Below are 17,113 nucleotides of genomic sequence, written 5' to 3'. Positions count from 1 at the left end.
CTCCCGCTCTCGGGGCGCCGCTCGCTTCGCTGTTTGGGCGCCAAAGCCCGTTGACCCACAAAATGGCGGCGGGTTCTTGAACAATTAGGGGTGGGGGGGGACAGTTAAACGACGAAAAGTCAGTCGGTCGGTCGGTCCTTTTTTTTTCTCTCTTTCTCTTTTGTCTTCAAATTTAATTTGTTTTATTTATTTTTTTATTTCTTAAAAAGGAAAAAAAAGGGGATGAATTGGGATTTCCTTTTCCCACCGAGCCGAGCCTCCGGGGCCGCCGGTTCCTGCAGCGACGGCGGCCCGGGGGAGCAGCCGGCTCGGCCTGTCCACTACCAGAGTCCCTGGATGAGGTTGTTCTCCGTCCTCTACAGGCCCGCCCTGCTTCTCCTCCATCTCGAGGAGCAGGGCCGCGGGCCCGGCCTCCTGGGGCCGCTCATGGACAAGATGCGAGGCGGCCCGGGTCCGGCGAGCGAGGAGGAGGAGGAGGCCGCCCACCCGCTCGGGGGCTTCTGGGCCTCCGCCTGGCACTGGGTGGGAGCCGCCGAGGTGGAGGAGGCGCCGCCGCCGCCCTCGCCAAAATGCCCCGAGGCCTCCCCTGACCCTTGGCCCCCATTCCCGGGCCTACTGAGCAAAGTGTGCGGGAGAGTCTGTTACCCGGGGCCCCTGGAAGCGCCCAGCAGCAGCCGCCGCCGCCAGGCCGGCCTGCCCTACCCCCTGGACCTCAGCCCGCCCGGCCCTGACCGCCGGGAAGCTTCTCTCCAGCGGCGGGGGGCCCCGGTCAAGCCCGGCGGCCTGCGGGTCGGCCTCCCCCTTTCAGCCGCCGAGAGAACGGGGCAGCCCGCTGAGTTTTCCTCTTGCCGCGGCCGAGTGGGCCTCGTCACCCTGGATCAGGACTATGGTTATTCCAGCTTGGAGGAGGAGCACACTGGCTACCAGCGCCGGCGCCTGGGGCATTACTGGGGCCACGGGCCGGCCCCCGACGCGGGCAGTGGCCCCAGGGACAACAGGCAGACTCGCGCGAAAGATGAAGGAGAAGCAGTTCTGCTGCCCCTCTCTGTGGACTCGACCATGCCCTCCCTTGACTTCTTGGCTCTTGAGGATGAGGGCACATCCTTCAGAGACGATGAGTGGAATAGCAACGAGAGCAGCAGCAGCAGCAGCGATGAATCTGAGGATGATGCCGAAGAGGAGGAAACCTACTACCCTCTGCCCAGACCTCAGTGCTCCAACAAGACCATAGCTTACATTCTGGGAAGCAACCCCAGCAGCGATGAGGACGACAGCGAGGAGGATGAGGATAGCGACTCGGACGACGATGGATTTGACAGTGACGGCAGCTCCGAACTCTCGGACACGGATGGATTGTTGAACTCTTTGGCCGGGACCTCTGATCCCTATAACCTCATGAATTTTCAAGCCTGCATCAAGACGCAGCAAAAGGTGGACGCCCGGACTGCATTCGAGCCCGGTCGCCCTCAGCAATCCGTGTCGTGCACCCTGGTGCTGGACGATGATTTGGACAGACTGGACAGTGGGTTTTCCGATGAAGTTCAGGGAGAGCTGCAGAAAGCCTTCACCCAGCTGGCTTCTGGAAAAAAATACCCCAAAAAGGTAATTCGTTTTGATTTCCATAGGCCAAGCAATGTAAATTGAGGATTTATGATATTATAGAGGCTGACAGTTTTAAAATAATGGTATCAAATGCTATTGATTTGAAAAATCTAATATTTCCTGAAATTCCTGCATTGACCACATCATTTGAACATTGCTTGAATCTCTAACATATGTTAGCTTGGGAGAAGCAGAATGAGCGGCTTTGATGTAAAGGTTAATGTACTTGTTTGATTAATTCAAATCTGCCTATACAGAAAATGAGGCAGTGCTTTGGTGCTGAAATGTTTCTTGCTAACACACACTTGTTTTTCTTTGTGATTCCCTGAAAATGTATTCAATATGATTTGTCTAATTCCAGAAATTCAAAGCAGTATATCTAAGTTAGAAGTGCCTTGGCAAAAATGTTTTCTACAGAATTGCTGTGTATGATGTGCAATTTATTTTTAAAAAATGTGCAAGACCCTCTGGAGGTTTGTTGCGTAAGTTCTAAACACGTGGCAAGTAGTAAACTGTCCAGTCACAAGCATGATCCCTGGTGTAGCTGTTAAGTGAAGTCCTACTGTCAGCCTCTGCATCTCTGGAAAGAGAAAAATCTGCTAGGTTTTCTGTTGGAAATTGCTAGCTGTGCTGGGAGCTGTGCTTACAGAAGCAGCTGGGTCTTTGAGGACAGGATTGGGTTTGGTTATTACACATACCACAGTCTTGAGTTTGCATGTAATGTCTGTCTGCCTCTGAACAGATCCTTGAGCCTGTTCCATGGTATCGCTGCCTGAGTGCCTACCTATCAGAGAGAAAATTGAGTGGTCGTTCTCCTTACAGATGCTGTCAGACCTGCTGAGTTTTTCCAGCAATTTTTTTTTGTTGTAGAAAATTGGGTGGGGTGGGCCTGAAGGGGAAGGAGATAGCGATGCATCTGCTGTTGTAAGCAAGCGACAGCAAATACTTTTAGGCTGCCTTTATGCTGAATGTTGTTTTCCTTCATCACACTCCCTTAATGGTAGAAATTCATCCTTTTTAAAGAAATGCTGTGGCATATTTGACAGTTTCTTGTTGCTATGGCAACATTTATGCACACTGCCATTATTCAATGGGTAATCTCTAATAGCTAATGTAATTTTATCCATATAGCAATTGGCACTCTAGCTGAAGGTCAGGTTGCTGTTACAAATTGTTCAATGCTGCAAGATACAAAAAAGTACTTAGCAGCCTTGCCAAATCAACAGAAGAATTGAATTTTCATGTATAATATCTAGTTATATCTGTACTGACTTTTTAAAACAATTCTGTGCAGTTGACTATAAATATTTACAGTTCAAATAGACTTTTATGCTGGCATTTGAATGGGCTGCTATTCACATTACATGAAATGATTTGCTGGTGAAATTATTTCACAACAAAACTTGTATATTTTGTCCTTACTTTAGATTTAATTGTCTGGATTCTTCCTGTGGGTAATGGGATATAGTTTCAAGCATTTAGCCTGCAAACCCTGTAACAGCTACCATGAAACACAGAATAGGCTCAAGTCTAAGATCAAGTTTGGTTTTTGATCATATTTCTCTTGCCTGTTGCTTCCCCCGCACATCTACACACCATTCCATAGCTATGGATTGAGGTGCACACTTATGTTCCCTTTCTATTAATTTAAATATACTCTCTATGATTTTGCTGGTTCTAAAAGTAAGCCTTCCACCTTCCCCTTGATCCACATTGTTGCAAAGACTTCAGCAATTGTCACTGGAGGATGTGTGAAATATATTTGTGCTCCACCCAGTTAGACTGAAAAGCTCAAACAGTGTATTGGAGAATTTGTCTTCCAAAAACTTGCGTTGTGTCTGCAGAACATTTTCATTGTGTAAAGTCTGTGTGGGATAAGAGGGAGAGAGAATTTTTAAAAATCATTTACTGGCAAGGCTGGCATTTATTTGCCATCCTTAGTTGCCCTTGAGAAGCTGGTGGTGGACTGCCACCTTGAACTGGTATGATAATTGTGCTTCCACAAACTGTTAGAGATTTCTGGCACTTTGGCCAGTATCTTCATTGTCACTGGCTCATACATGTCCAAGTCAGAATGCTAGGTGACCTTGGAAATAATGGTGTTGCCCTGCAACTGCTGCTCTTGTCCTACCTTAAGTGAGAGAAAACGTTATCATAGGGGAACGGGACTAACTGAATTGCTCTTTGAGCCATTGTGGACTTGACGGGCCAATGACTGTCTTTTATGGTGTGTCATTCTATGATTTTTGGTGGTGGAGATCAAGGATGGGGGAGGTGTGTAGAAGCCATGATGACTCGCTTCACTGCATTCTGTAAGTAGTGCAGTCTACAGCCATGGTATGCCAGTGATGGAGGGAGTTTAGGCTAGTTGATGAGGTACCTAATGGGTGAGGTAAATTGCTTTTGACCTTGATGTCAAGCTTCTTGAGTATTGTTGCACCTACACCATTCTAGACAAGTGGATGTATCTTGAGGGGTTGGGAAGTGATCCATGTACCACAGAATATCCATCTTTTGACTTCAAATAGCTGTGGGAAGTTATGTGGTGCGAGGGATTCGATGATGGTAATGCCATTGAATATCATGGGCAGGTGATTAGACTCCCTTGTTGGAGATGGTCTTTGCCTGACACTTTGGCACAAATTTTACTTGCCACTTGCGGGATCATGGGAGAGGTGAGAGAATAAAACACAATTAAAGAGAAACAAAGGAAATAAATTAGTTATGTTCATGAAAAGCCAAATAGTACCTAGAACACAAACAGGAGAAAAAAATAGATAAGTACTTTGCACACAAAGCAGGGACACCATGCACATTTTCCTGAAACCTTAATTATTGCCTTGAATTTAGACAGTCATCTAATTTGTTTTGATTCATTCTCAGGATATGGGCACCACCTCTTCTAGTGCCATTACCACTAAATTTGCAGGGCCACTTAACTTTACAATATCTAACTCATAAGCAATTACTATTGCAGCACTCTTTGAGCAATAATGTGAATCAGAAATTGTTGGAGAGTACTTTGAGTGCTTGTTAAACTGTGTGTGGAGGAGCTTGGAGTGTCTGTAGAAGGAAATTTGCCACTGGGTGATTTGTACGCTAATGTTGAGACACTATTTAGTTCAGTGCTTCAGGTGGTCTTTTTGGGGCTTGTAATCCAAGCTGGTGTTTTCTGGTTGGAATTTTAACATGGTTTTGACAAAAAAGACTTGTCACCAATTTCTAAACTTCTGAGTTTAGAAGAATGCGCATCATTTGGTGGTTAGTTTTAATGTGCTGTCACTACTTCTGTATGTAAAACTTATTCCAGCGCACACACTTCATACCTTCTAGAAATGGTGTGTTGGTTTTGATTTTTCAGTGTCTAACATATTTGACTCCCTTGCATGATCAGTTTCTCAGCATGTGGGATGTGAGTTTGGTTATTATCGATTCGTGTCTCTTGGAGCTGATTTGCTTCACAATATTGCATACTGCTGGGCTGCTTGGTGTTTATGGAGGATGGGGTGTGCTACAAAACCTGCTAAATCAGTGGAACGTTTATGCAGCATCTATTTGGCAGTTGGGGAGGTGCATTGTGTCTCCAGGATTATGAATTTCCACCTCCTGAAGCCTGAGTTTATAACATTTTATTGAATATATTCCACATCGGCATACTTCAAAATTTTACCTGTGGTAACATTGCTTTCATAATGACTGGAAAAGAGTTAAAATCAACATAGATACTGATTTACAGTCATTTTAAAAACAATGGTTGAGTTTTGTCTTGGTCTCTTTCCCCGCCTCACCCCATGCAAATCTAAGAATTTGCTTTAAATTCTTTCCTGTTATATTTGTCAAAGTTATTATCGTGGGATAACTTCCAGTGTGATCATAAAGGTCAGTATTGTCATGCAATTTCCTGTAATATTTGACACATGAAACTGCAACTGATACTTGGATGGTATCTGCATTATGAAACTGCAACCACAGTCAGGATTCCTGGAAACTGGTTTGTGTTTCATAGTTTGCGTTTTATGGCATACTACTGATATCAGGTTAGGGACAGTTTCTAACTTGTGCATCCTATCCATTTTAAAAGATACTCAAATTGCGACCGTCTTTCAGGGGATCTTGGCTTCTGATTTTTTTTCATGGTTACAGAATATGAGATGCACATCATTGACCAACTGCATGATGAAAAATGCTTGGATCCTTAAGAATGTATTATAGAGGATGGGGTGCTTTCATTCCATAAATACTCCATGTAACAGTAATAGTGTAATAGTAATAGTGAAACAACTGATAAGAATGAAATGAAGCGTGAATAACTAGAATCCGGAGGCTAGTTTGAAAATAAACTTTCATAAAATGCATGTTTTGATATATATACCTTGTTTTCAAAATCAAATGATGACTTCATTGGACAGAGACTTACTTTCTGTTGATCCAGACTGGAATTTGATTTTTTAAACTCAAACTGAAAGGACATTGTTTTAATCCCCTGCCCCACAGTTCCATTTGATCAGTCAGATTTGTTACATTCATGCCCACTTGAGAAGGAAAAAATAACTTGTTATTGTATTATGGATCTCTAATTTCGCAAAATAATGCACACTCCCTCAAATAATGGATAAATGTATATAGAAGCCTGGATGCTCAGTATCTGTCATCCTGGATTCATTTTCTACCTCACAACCTCCCATAATATTGGTAAACTCTTGCATTTAGAAAAATGTCTTGCATTGCAGAAAGTCATTATTTATAGGTGAGTTTTCTCCCTCTTTGAAGTATAAAGGCATTTGATAGCTTGAACTCTGTGACGATCTTTCAGTTGATTGCATTTGTGATCATTGCTTGCTCTGATGTTGCAGCATGATTTGTTACTCATCAGCCTAGGCTATGCTGCTTAATGCCTTAATCTACTAGGCATTTGGAGAGCTGAAGTGGGTTTTTAAAGCTGTTGACTTCCAGAACTTTCAATTTAATCACTTGAATTGGTTGCAGAATTTGTAGTTGCCTGTTGTAAAAGCATGGCTGGTACTGGCAATTGCATTGTGACTTCTGGCAATACTGAAACCTTGTGAATATTCTTTAATAGTTATTCTTGATGCAGCTGTAATTGCATGTAGCTAATTTTACACTGACTTCACATTCCAGTGCGTTCTAAGGCAGTGGATAATTCAAGTATACGTTTTACTTGCTGTAATAGAGCAAGTATTTATGGCCAGCTGGTTATGACTTTAGAGGTTACAAAACAAACTTAAGCTATCTTTCTAATTATTTCTAAAGCTGTCATCATTATTGAACTTAGAAATACAAGTAACTGAGTAATTGCACAGTCACTGACCTGTCATGTTTATGTAGTGTGACTTAGTTGCGAGGCTGTTAATGTTATAATTTGCAATAATGTCCTGCGTTCCTATGCTGTGACTAATTTAGAGCTGTAAAGAATTGCTCATCCAGCTTTACCTGCTCTTCTGTTTTCTCATTAATTTATTGGTAGTAAGCAAAATACTTCAAATTACCCAGCTTTTTCTTCACTTACTAAGACTGGAAGCTGGCAACTCATACTGGGATATGGTTCCAAAGATGGCAGTGGTCCACTTGTTACTTTGTCCAAGCACTTTTTCTAGGACTGTAGACAAAAATGTCTATCTATCTCAGTGCAGCCTTTCCTGGCTTGTGGGAGGGTGAACTGAATAGTCATTGAAGACCTGTTTTTCTTCTCTCCACATCTGCCTAAAAGCCCAGGAACCAATTGTGTCTGAGCTGTTACAGCTCGCTGACATGACCTGTGTGAGCACAAACCAGGGACTGATTGTGGAAGCTTTGTTTTCTGAATGGTGTAGTTGCTTTACTGAGCCATTGAGACCACCTTATCCAAACTGGGCGACCGCTTTGCAGAACACCTGCGGTCTGTCCGCAAGAAAGACCCAAACCTCCCTGTCGCTTGCCATTTTAACACTCCACCCTGTTCTCTTGCCCACATGTCTGTCCTTGGCTTGCTGCATTGTTCCAGTGAAGCCCAACGCAAACTGGAGGAACAGCACCTCATCTTCCGACTAGGCACTTTACAGCCTTCCGGGCTGAATATTGAATTCAACAACTTTAGATCTTAAACTCCCCCCCCCTTTTTTTTCAATAATTTATATAGATTCTTCTTTTCCCACCTATTTCCATTATTTTTAAATCTAAAACTAAAACTTTGTTAGTCTTTCCACCCCACCCCCACTAGAGCTGTACCTTGAGTATCCTGCCATCCATTCTTAATTAGCACTTTTCTTAGATAATATCACCACCTTCAACACCTCTTTGATCCTTTTGTCTGTGACATCTTTTGATTATCTGCTCCTATCACTGCTTGCTTGTCCCTACAACCACCACCCCTCAACTTCTCTCTCCCCCCGCCCCCCACCTTAGACCAGCTTATATTTCACCTCTCTCCTAACTATACTTCAGTTCTGCCGAAGGGTCATGAGGACTCGAAACGTCAACTGTTTTTTTCTCCACCGATGCTGCCAGACCTGCTGAGTTTTTCCAGGTAATTCTGTTTTTGTTTTGGATTTCCAGCATCCGCAGTAGCTTTTAGCTTTTTGTTTTTATCCATTGAGTGTGTGTGTGTAATACACAGCAAAGTTTGCAGTGCAAGAGTTTTAAGGTGAGGAAGGCCGTTCAACCTGTCTTAACTCACCGCCTCACCATTAAAGACCTTGCATTCCTCCTACTGTGGCATTCAGCTGGTTTGTTTGTACTAGCTTTTCTCTCTATTACCTTGCTGTGTCATGTAGTGATGGCTGTGTGAAGAATTTCCAAATGTTTGTCTAAACTTTTCTATTTATCAATTAGGATCTGTTGGCCTATTGCAGTTTAGTTTAATCTTACAGATTGCCTTTCCTTTTCATTATGTACCCATCTAAAGTGACCTCTTGGCTTTTTCTTTTCAAAGTTGAAAAGTCCAAGATTATTCTCTTTAATGCTGGCATGAATCTTATGGCTCCTCTTTGAACCCATTTCCCTTGTGGCTGTTAACAGAAATGGACATGTAACTCAAATGTGGACTGGCCAGAACAGTGTACAATTTAATCATGACCCTTCTAATTTTTAATCTATTCTTTGCCTATCTAGCTGTTCAGTTATCGCCCTGCCAAAATCATGAAATTCCCTACATGCCACCATTGTGGCAACCACTTGCTCAGAGCATCTCTCTTAGTTGACAATAACTGCCTTGCCAGTTGACCTGGGGGGAGAAAAAATTCTATTTGCTTTATCGTTGCAGTGATTGGATGTGTTCCATAGGTACATTTCAGTTGCTAGAAGAATAAAGACCAGAGTCCATCTGGTCTGGCCATGATGCAACAATAGTGAGTTTGTTAATTAACAGCAGTTAATATCAATTATTCTACAACCGACCCGTACATGAAACTCATTTTGGAAAGCCTTGTCACTAGTTCCTCCCGTGCAGCCTACTGTAATGTCATGTTTCATTATACAGATATAGTATACTTTGTTAAATGTTATTTTCTGAAAGAAATCTAACCAATTTTCATTTTAGTTAATAATATCTGTTTTCGCCACCTCCGAGGGATCCTGTTTCATAGGTTGACTACTCGTTCACTGAAATAATATTCCTATAGGTTAGTTTTGAATTTAACCCCCTTCAAATACAGACCCTGTCCTCAGGTTCTACTCTTTCTGGACAAGGTTAATCGGCCTGTTGTGGTCTACATTATCTAACCCCTTTAGAACTGTAAAATCGTATCATCTCTCAGCCTTTCCAAGTGAGAGCAAACAAAAATTTGCAGAATCCCACTATCCGCTCAATCTTTCTGCTGTTTACTCTTCTGTATCCTTTTCAATAGTTACAATTGTTATATTGTAGCAGCAGAATCTTAACGGCACAGAAGGAGACCATTCAGCCCGCCATGTCTACACTGGCTCTCCACATGGGCGTTATGATCTAGAGCTATTGCCCTGCCTTTTCCCCGTACCCCTGCACCTTGTTTCTATTCAAATAATCATCTAATGCCCTCTTGAATGCCTCGATTGAACCTGCCTCCACCACACTTCCAGGCAGTGTATTCCAGACCCGAACCACTCGTTGTGTGAAAAAGTATTTTCTGAAGTCACATTTGCTGCTTTAGCAAATCACTTTAAATCTGTGCCCTCTCGTTCTTGATCCTTTTACGAGTGGGAACAGCTTCTCCTTACCTACTCTGTCCAGCCTCCTCATGATTTTGAAAACTTCTATTAAGATTCTTCTCAGCCTTCTCCTCGCCAAGGAAAACGGTCCCAACTTCTCCAATCTATCCTCATAGCTGAAGTTTCTCATCCCTGCGACCATCCTTGTAAATGTGTTCTGCACTCTCCAATGTGTTCACGTACTTCCTATATTATGGTGCCGAGAACTGTACACAATATTCCAGCTGAGGTCTAACGAGCGTCATATATAAATTCAGCATAACCTCCTTGCTCTTGTACTATTAATAAAGCCCAGGATACTATATGCTTTATTAACTGCTCTCTCCACATGTCCTGCCACCTTCAATGATCTATGCACATATACACCCAAGACTTTCTGCTCCTGCACCCCCATCAAACTTCCACCCCTTACTTTATATTGTCTGCCCATGTTCTTCCTACCGAAATGCATCAACTCTCACTTCTCCGCATTGAACTTCATCTGCCACCTATCTGCCCACTCCTCCAACTTGTCTATGTCCTCTTGAACTTCCACACTGTCCACCTCGCAGTTCACAACACTCCCAAGCTTCGTATCATCTCCAAACTTTGAAATTGTCCCCTGCACATCAAGCTCTAGATCATTAATATATATCAGGAAAAGCAAGAGCCCCAATACCAACCCCTGGGGAACTCCACTTCAAGCCTCCAGCCCAAAAAATATCATTGCTCTCTGCTTCCTATTTTTTAGCCAATTTTGTATCCACATTGCTACTATCCATTTTATTCCATGAGCAATAACTTTTCTCACAAGTTGGTTGTGTGGCACGGTCCCAAATGCCTTTTCAAAGTCCATTTACACCACATCAACAGCATTACCTTCATCGATCTTTTCTGTTAGTTAGGAAACCATTTCCCCTTTAGAAATCCATGCTGGCTCTTCGTTATCAACCCATACTTTTCCATGTGACTAATTCTATCCCAAATGATTGTTTCTGGAATTTTGCCTACCACTGAAGTTAAACTGGCTGGTCTGTAATTGCTGGGGTTATCCTTACAACCTTATTTGAACAAGGGTGTAATGTTTGCAATTGTCCAGTCCTCTGGCTCCTCCCCTGAGTCTAGGGAAGATTGAAAGATTATGGCCAGTGCCCTTGCAATCTCTACTCTCACTGCCTTCAGTATCCTTGGATGCATCTTATTCGGTCCTGGTACCAAGTCAACTTTAAGTACCGACAGTCTATTCAACACTTCCTCCTCATCAATTTTGAACCCTTCTAGTGACAGAGTTTCCTCGTCTATCACCGTCGCCTGGGTAACATCTACCTCCTTGGTAAATACGGATGCATAGTGTTCGTTTAATACCTCAGCCATGGCCCCTTTGTCCACATGTAAATTCTCTTTTAGGTCCCTAATCAGCCCTACTCTGCCTTTTACGATTTACATGCCTGTAGAAGACTTTGGTATTCCCCATTTTGTTGGCTGCCAGTCTTTTCTCATAATCCCTCTTCACTTCTCTAGTATGCTTTTTCACCTCCCCTCTCAACCTTCTGTATCCCTCTTGATTCTCAATTGTATTTTCTACCTGACACCTGTCATAAGTGCACTTTTTCTTCTTTATCTTAATTTCAATCTCCTTTTTCATCCAGGGAGCTCTGGATTTGTTTGCCCTGCCTTTCCTTTTCAATGGAAAAAACCTTGACTCTGCCCGAAACAATTCTTTTTTGGAGGTAGCCCATTGTTGAGCTACAGTTTTTCCTGCCAATCTTTCATTCCAGTCTACCTGGCGCAGCTCCGTTCTTGCCCCCATTGAAGTTGGCTCTTGTCCAGTTAATTATTTTTACAGGACTGCATACAGTATTCCAAGTGCAGCCACACCAATAGGAGGATTTTCTGAACTTTGGCTCAGTATTGATCTTTTAATATGTCTGCTATATCTTACTGCAACCGAGAATTGTTGCAAAAGCTTCAATCTGTTGTCAGTCATCAACCACCTTCCTGCCCAAGCTTTATTTTCTGTGTACATTATCTTTATTTCATTTCAGTAATACTTCCCTCCTGGGCTTTTTTTATTGCATGATGTGCTGAGCTGTCTGCATTGAGTTTCATCTGTTGCATACCTTCCCTGTTTCCAAGTATATTCAAATCATCCCGTCGCTTACCTTATTCAACTTTGGAATATGTGGTGTTCATTAGCTAAATTTGCAAATGATTAAACATTTTCATTTGAGTTTGCTAAATGACTAAGATCTTTTTTGACTTTTTTGATTATTTGCTCACTATTCATGGAGTGCTTATGTAACCGTTCTCCACATGCAGTTCTTTGCACTTTCCATATAAAATTTAATCTGCTATTGATCAGCCGCCTTGCGTATTTTTGTCCCTCCCACCAGATTGAACCACCTTCCTCGTTTTGGCATTGTAGGGCTGCTAATTTGCATTCCATTCTGTTAGCTATATTTAGTTTGCTGTCAAAGTTACAGGCTGGGCGTAGGTCTGCTCGCTGAGGCAAACTAGCAGGGCAGAGACTCAACATCCTAGTGTAATTTCACAGTCCATTGTAACACAGTTGTCTGTAATTGGTGCTGGAATAGTTTCTATATTTGGTGGGTAAGAACTGAAGACCTAATAACCAAACATACAGAACCGTGAAAATGTGGGTCTATGGCCCTGGAGCACCAGAGGCTGCGACCTCTTTATATTTGGAAATGTATCAATGGTGGGGAATCTGGTGTCTGCCATCAGTACTGACCTAAATTGAAAAGTGCAACTGGGGTCAAGACTTCATCTGATTTAGATACAAACCACGTTTCTGCGTTCCCTGTGTATATTACGCTGTCATGTTAGTACCGAGTGAACAGATTTCATTCTACTGTTCTTGAATACAGTTTTATCTGTTGTTGTAACCAAGCAACCAATTTAGTTATAATCAATATTGAAAGTACTATTGTACCATCTCTTATACAATACAGTGGCGCCCTTGTTTGAATTGACTGAAGTGTGAAGAGAAGAAAATTGATTTCAAATGGGATGTTGCTTTAAGGATAAGAATTTCTTTGCTAGCAGCAAAGTGCTAATATTCTTTCAGAAGTAGTGTTCAAGAAAGCTACCTCGCTAGTGATAGATTCCAGTTTGGCTGTCTCTTCATTGTAACAGGATTGCCAGATCTCAATATTGCCTTTTGTCTTCCGGCATATAAGCTAAAGATTATTCAAATAATTCATGCTGAACGATTGGAACAAAGCACGGTTTGTTCTTAACCTCATGTTCCTCAATGCAAATGCAAGTTGTTGAATTAAAGCCAGTTTGAATCTTAAACTTTTTTTGTTGTTGGTTGGGGCATTGAAACCTATCTTCGCTGCTTTTAGTAATGATTTCAGAGGGAGGTGATTTCCTAATCTAGATTCTTAATTGTTTGAACTGTTTGTTTAATGAACCGATGTCTCTAGACAGATACTCCTCCTTAATGTGAGTTGCTGGTGATGTACTACAGAAGATACATTGGAAACAATATCTGCGCAGCTATTATTCTAGTGTTCAATATTTTATAACTGCTAAAACCACTTCTTTTCTTCTTGAATTTAGGTTGCCTTTGATGAGCAAGTCGCTGTGTATTATGTGAGCAGTGAAGAAATCCGTAAAGGTCCCTGGGAAGAGTATGCCCGGGATCGTTGCCGATTCCAGAAGCGAATCCGAGAGACTGAGGAGTGTATTGGTTATTGTTTTACCCCTAAACACCGATGGACTGTGCTGGAAAAATTGCGACTGGGAAGCTAGTGATCTGCTAGAGCAAACCGCTATTGAAAAAATCCCTTTGTTTAATAATCTATTTGCAATTTAACCCTTAACTTTGCTGAAACCGTGTGCAGCGTAACCCTATTGCCTACCAGACTAGCAGCTGGCTGTGGAAAACCTCGTGCAGTGGCCGTGACGCCAGCTTGTGACAGAAAGAAGCACATTAGGAGAAAAAAGAGCACCATTTGTAGTTACAGTGAATCATCCAGGGAATTAAAATAGTGCTAAGACCTGCTGTCCCTAGATTTCATTCTATGAGTGTCATTTGGGCTGAGGATTCTAAAATTCATTCTGATTTAATTTCGATGGTGTACAAAAGATGGCTTCTATATAAAATTGTTTGCATAAGTTGCAATCAATTGGTGTGACCCATCTAGCGATGTGCTTGGGGTTTACAGAGGTTCATCTGTTCTACCAGTTTGAATCTTCTGTAGTATATCACTTCTGTGATGCGGCGCTTAACCTTATTGCCGTTAAAGAAACGCCTGAAGATACCTTTTTTTCCAATAAGGTTTATTTATTGTGGATGCAGTAAAAAAAGAGGCATACCCCACAGTATTCGTTTAAGCGTTGTTTTTGTAGCTATCCACAATTCTGGAATTTGCATTCAAGTTCCTGCTGAGTTTTGCTCCCTCTTTCCAGTTCCTTTTTCTTTTGTACAATCACATCGCCTCAAAATACCAACTTGATTTATTGGTGCAGCAATATGAAGGAAATTAGGTACTTGCACTAATGGCCTGCCTCTGAATGTTTTCTAAGGATGCTGGATACTGTTTAGATTATTTACCTATAATTTCGCAAGCTCCTAAAATGTTGGGGGAAAAGGGGAACTATAAATTCAGCAAATTGGTGACTAATATATTGGTGCAACTTGTTGAATTATTTCTGTCATCCATTTGTCAATGCCAGGAATTGTTGCTTCAAAACTATTGGTTTCCTGCTAAGATTTTGTTCAATGTGATAACACGCTATTTAACAGCATTTCCAATGCACTACAGTTGGATTCTTTGCATGTTTGCTTCCAGGAATAATTTCTCTTTCTCAAAGGGGCATACAGCACAGGAGGAGGCCATTTGACTCATGGCTGTACTGGCTCTCTGGAAAATTTATCCAATTAACCCTACTGCTCTCTTTGTAGCCTTCAAATTTTTTGCCAGTTGAGGGATTATTATTGAACCTGCTTCTACTGGCCTTCCAGGCAGTGCATTCTAAGTAGGGTTTGCTGAGTTTAAAAAAAATAATTTATCAAAGAAGTGATTTCAATGGTGCTTGATATATAATAATATAAAAGGAATCCTGGTGCGAGCCTAACCACTAGTGAGCTTGGGGTATATGACACTCGTATATAAAGACACTCATGTATAAAGACACTCATTAACTTCAGAGGATCACATTGGAAACTTCCCCCTAGCTCCCTCAGACAAGCTGTTAATCCAACTGTAATGTATTGCAAAACTGTTAATAACTGCTAAATATAATTTTATCTGATCACCATTCTGCACACGATTATAGATTAGTTAATAGCTTTTAGCTTCTAATTTTAAATTCCTTTACAGCTAATTGATTTTTAGATTGGCACAGCAAGTTTTTTTTTTAAAAGTGATTGTTGATGGGTGCAAGTTACATTCAGAACTCAAGTCTGTCTGAATCCTTTCCAGATCTTTCCATTGATATCTATTGAGTCAGTTTTCTGTTATATTACAGTTTTATTTTTAAATATGTGCATTGAGCAAATTAAGTTCCTGGCTTTATCTGAGATAAATTAATTTGGATTTCTTCAGTTTTTAATGAGACAATGTATTTGTCATTCACAGTTGAACCACTTTCTTGGAAATGGGATTGAATCAACATGGGATTACTGATTTCTATTTCCATTTGGTTGGGATTGAGTGGGTATAAAATATCCTGGATTGGGGTTTAGAGGTTGCCAAGTCTTATGGAGTTGATCAGTGACCAACCCTTGCCTGGGAATAAAACCTACAAATGATTCTTTGTTTCAAAAGTGAATGCTGCCTGAACTGACCTTGATGCTATTTTCTGTAAAAGAAGTATAGGTTCAAATCTTTCGACACTCTGGCCTCTGGAGCCGTGCCATTGTGTTTTAGGGCAACTTGACACGATCCTCAAGTTGGACTGTGTAGCAACCAATGTTGAATAATTCTTAATTCCCATGTTTGTGCTGAATATGATTTTAAAAATTTCTTTAGTGATCCACTTTTTTCAGCAGTTAATCTTAGTTGGAGTTTTTGAAAATCATCCACCTTTTAGCTCACACCTAAATGTCAGGGGCAAATTTTTTACAAAGGGAGCATTCGATTCTCAGTTTGATTCTCTGTAGAGCTAGCATTGGACTGCTAATTAACAATGGTAAATTTGAATCTAGTTACATCTGTTGGATTTAGTGGCACTTGCAAATTGAATTTTACTTCTTAAAAGGGAACACAGCTTTGTTCTGTCTCATGCTGGTAGACATGCCAGTGCTGTCCTACCCTGTAGCAGGCCACCTTTGAAGGAGGACCTGTTTCTCACCCCGGGTGGCAGTTATAGTGTTGACGCTCGGACTCAACAGTGGGGCTGGGAGGTTGATAAAAGCTGACACTGTGAACCTTGATGATAGGCGTGTACACTGTCCGCTTGGCACTGGAGTTGTCTCCTGATAAATCCCTCCTTATTAAATAAAGAATAGAGGGGGCAAGTAAATACCAATATAAAATTTGAACAGAATTGGAAGTTAGAAGTCAAAATGGTTGGAAATTTTTTTTGGTTGGAAGTGCAGTATTGCAAATCCATTTTGAGTGTCTGTTTTTTCTGTCACATTCACTTGCTCAATTGCAACCTTGAAACTCCACCTTGTGTTCTGTACAACAAATGAGTATGTGGCCTTTTTGGGGTCTGTTGTGCAACTGATGGAATTAATTTTGCACCATTTGCTCTCAATTTATAGTTTTTATTTATCAAGCAATCAATTGTATTTTTGTATGATTTTGCAGATTTGTAAAGTGTAAAGAAAATTATAGTTATATTAATTTACATCAAACTTGCTAATTAGGATAAATGGGGCAATTTATAATGTTTGTAATTATAATCCCCATCAAACTATTGTTATATAAATTAACTAAATTTTGAGACATCCTGTGCTTTAAGCACTGAATAACCCAACACTGCTGACATTACAAATAAAATATTAGTCTGAAGCATCTCCAATTCATTGTTTTATTTTATGCACCTGGTGAGCTGTATTGTTGCAGATTCGAGTTTGTTTCATCATTTCATTCCAGAGAGATGGATCTGTACAAGTTTGAATGAATATAGAATTCCCCCTTTACATTCGAGGACTAAGACTGCAGGTTCCTGAATGGGACAGCCTGTCAGGTGGCCCCTTTCATGCTTTCCAAGTGAGAGTGTTCCCTTAATAAGGGTTGCAACATGATAAGGATTCTACTTCTCATCAGGGGGAAGGGCATCTCGACTAAAAGTACTTCCTGCTATGTGATGACATATGTAAATTGGGAATAATGTCCATGTAAGCTGATTGCTACTAGTATCTGTTATCATG

General features: G+C 41.4%; 1 protein-coding gene across 1 annotated transcript; it reads left to right on the top strand.

The window, feature by feature from the left end:
- Positions 1 to 105: 105 nt before the first annotated feature.
- ppp1r15b (protein phosphatase 1, regulatory subunit 15B) lies at positions 106 to 16,756 on the top strand. The gene is made up of 2 exons (XM_078546392.1): positions 106 to 1,602; positions 13,348 to 16,756. The coding sequence occupies exons 1-2, from the start codon at positions 223 to 225 to the stop codon at positions 13,537 to 13,539; spliced, it is 1,572 nt and encodes a 523-aa protein (XP_078402518.1). The 5' UTR covers positions 106 to 222; the 3' UTR covers positions 13,540 to 16,756.
- The last annotated feature ends 357 nt before the right edge of the window (positions 16,757 to 17,113 follow it).

Source organism: Cetorhinus maximus, chromosome 8, assembly GCF_964194155.1.
Source record: "Cetorhinus maximus chromosome 8, sCetMax3.hap1.1, whole genome shotgun sequence".
NCBI classification, from domain to species: domain Eukaryota; kingdom Metazoa; phylum Chordata; class Chondrichthyes; order Lamniformes; family Cetorhinidae; genus Cetorhinus; species Cetorhinus maximus.
This window is presented reverse-complemented; position numbering and strand designations above follow the sequence as displayed.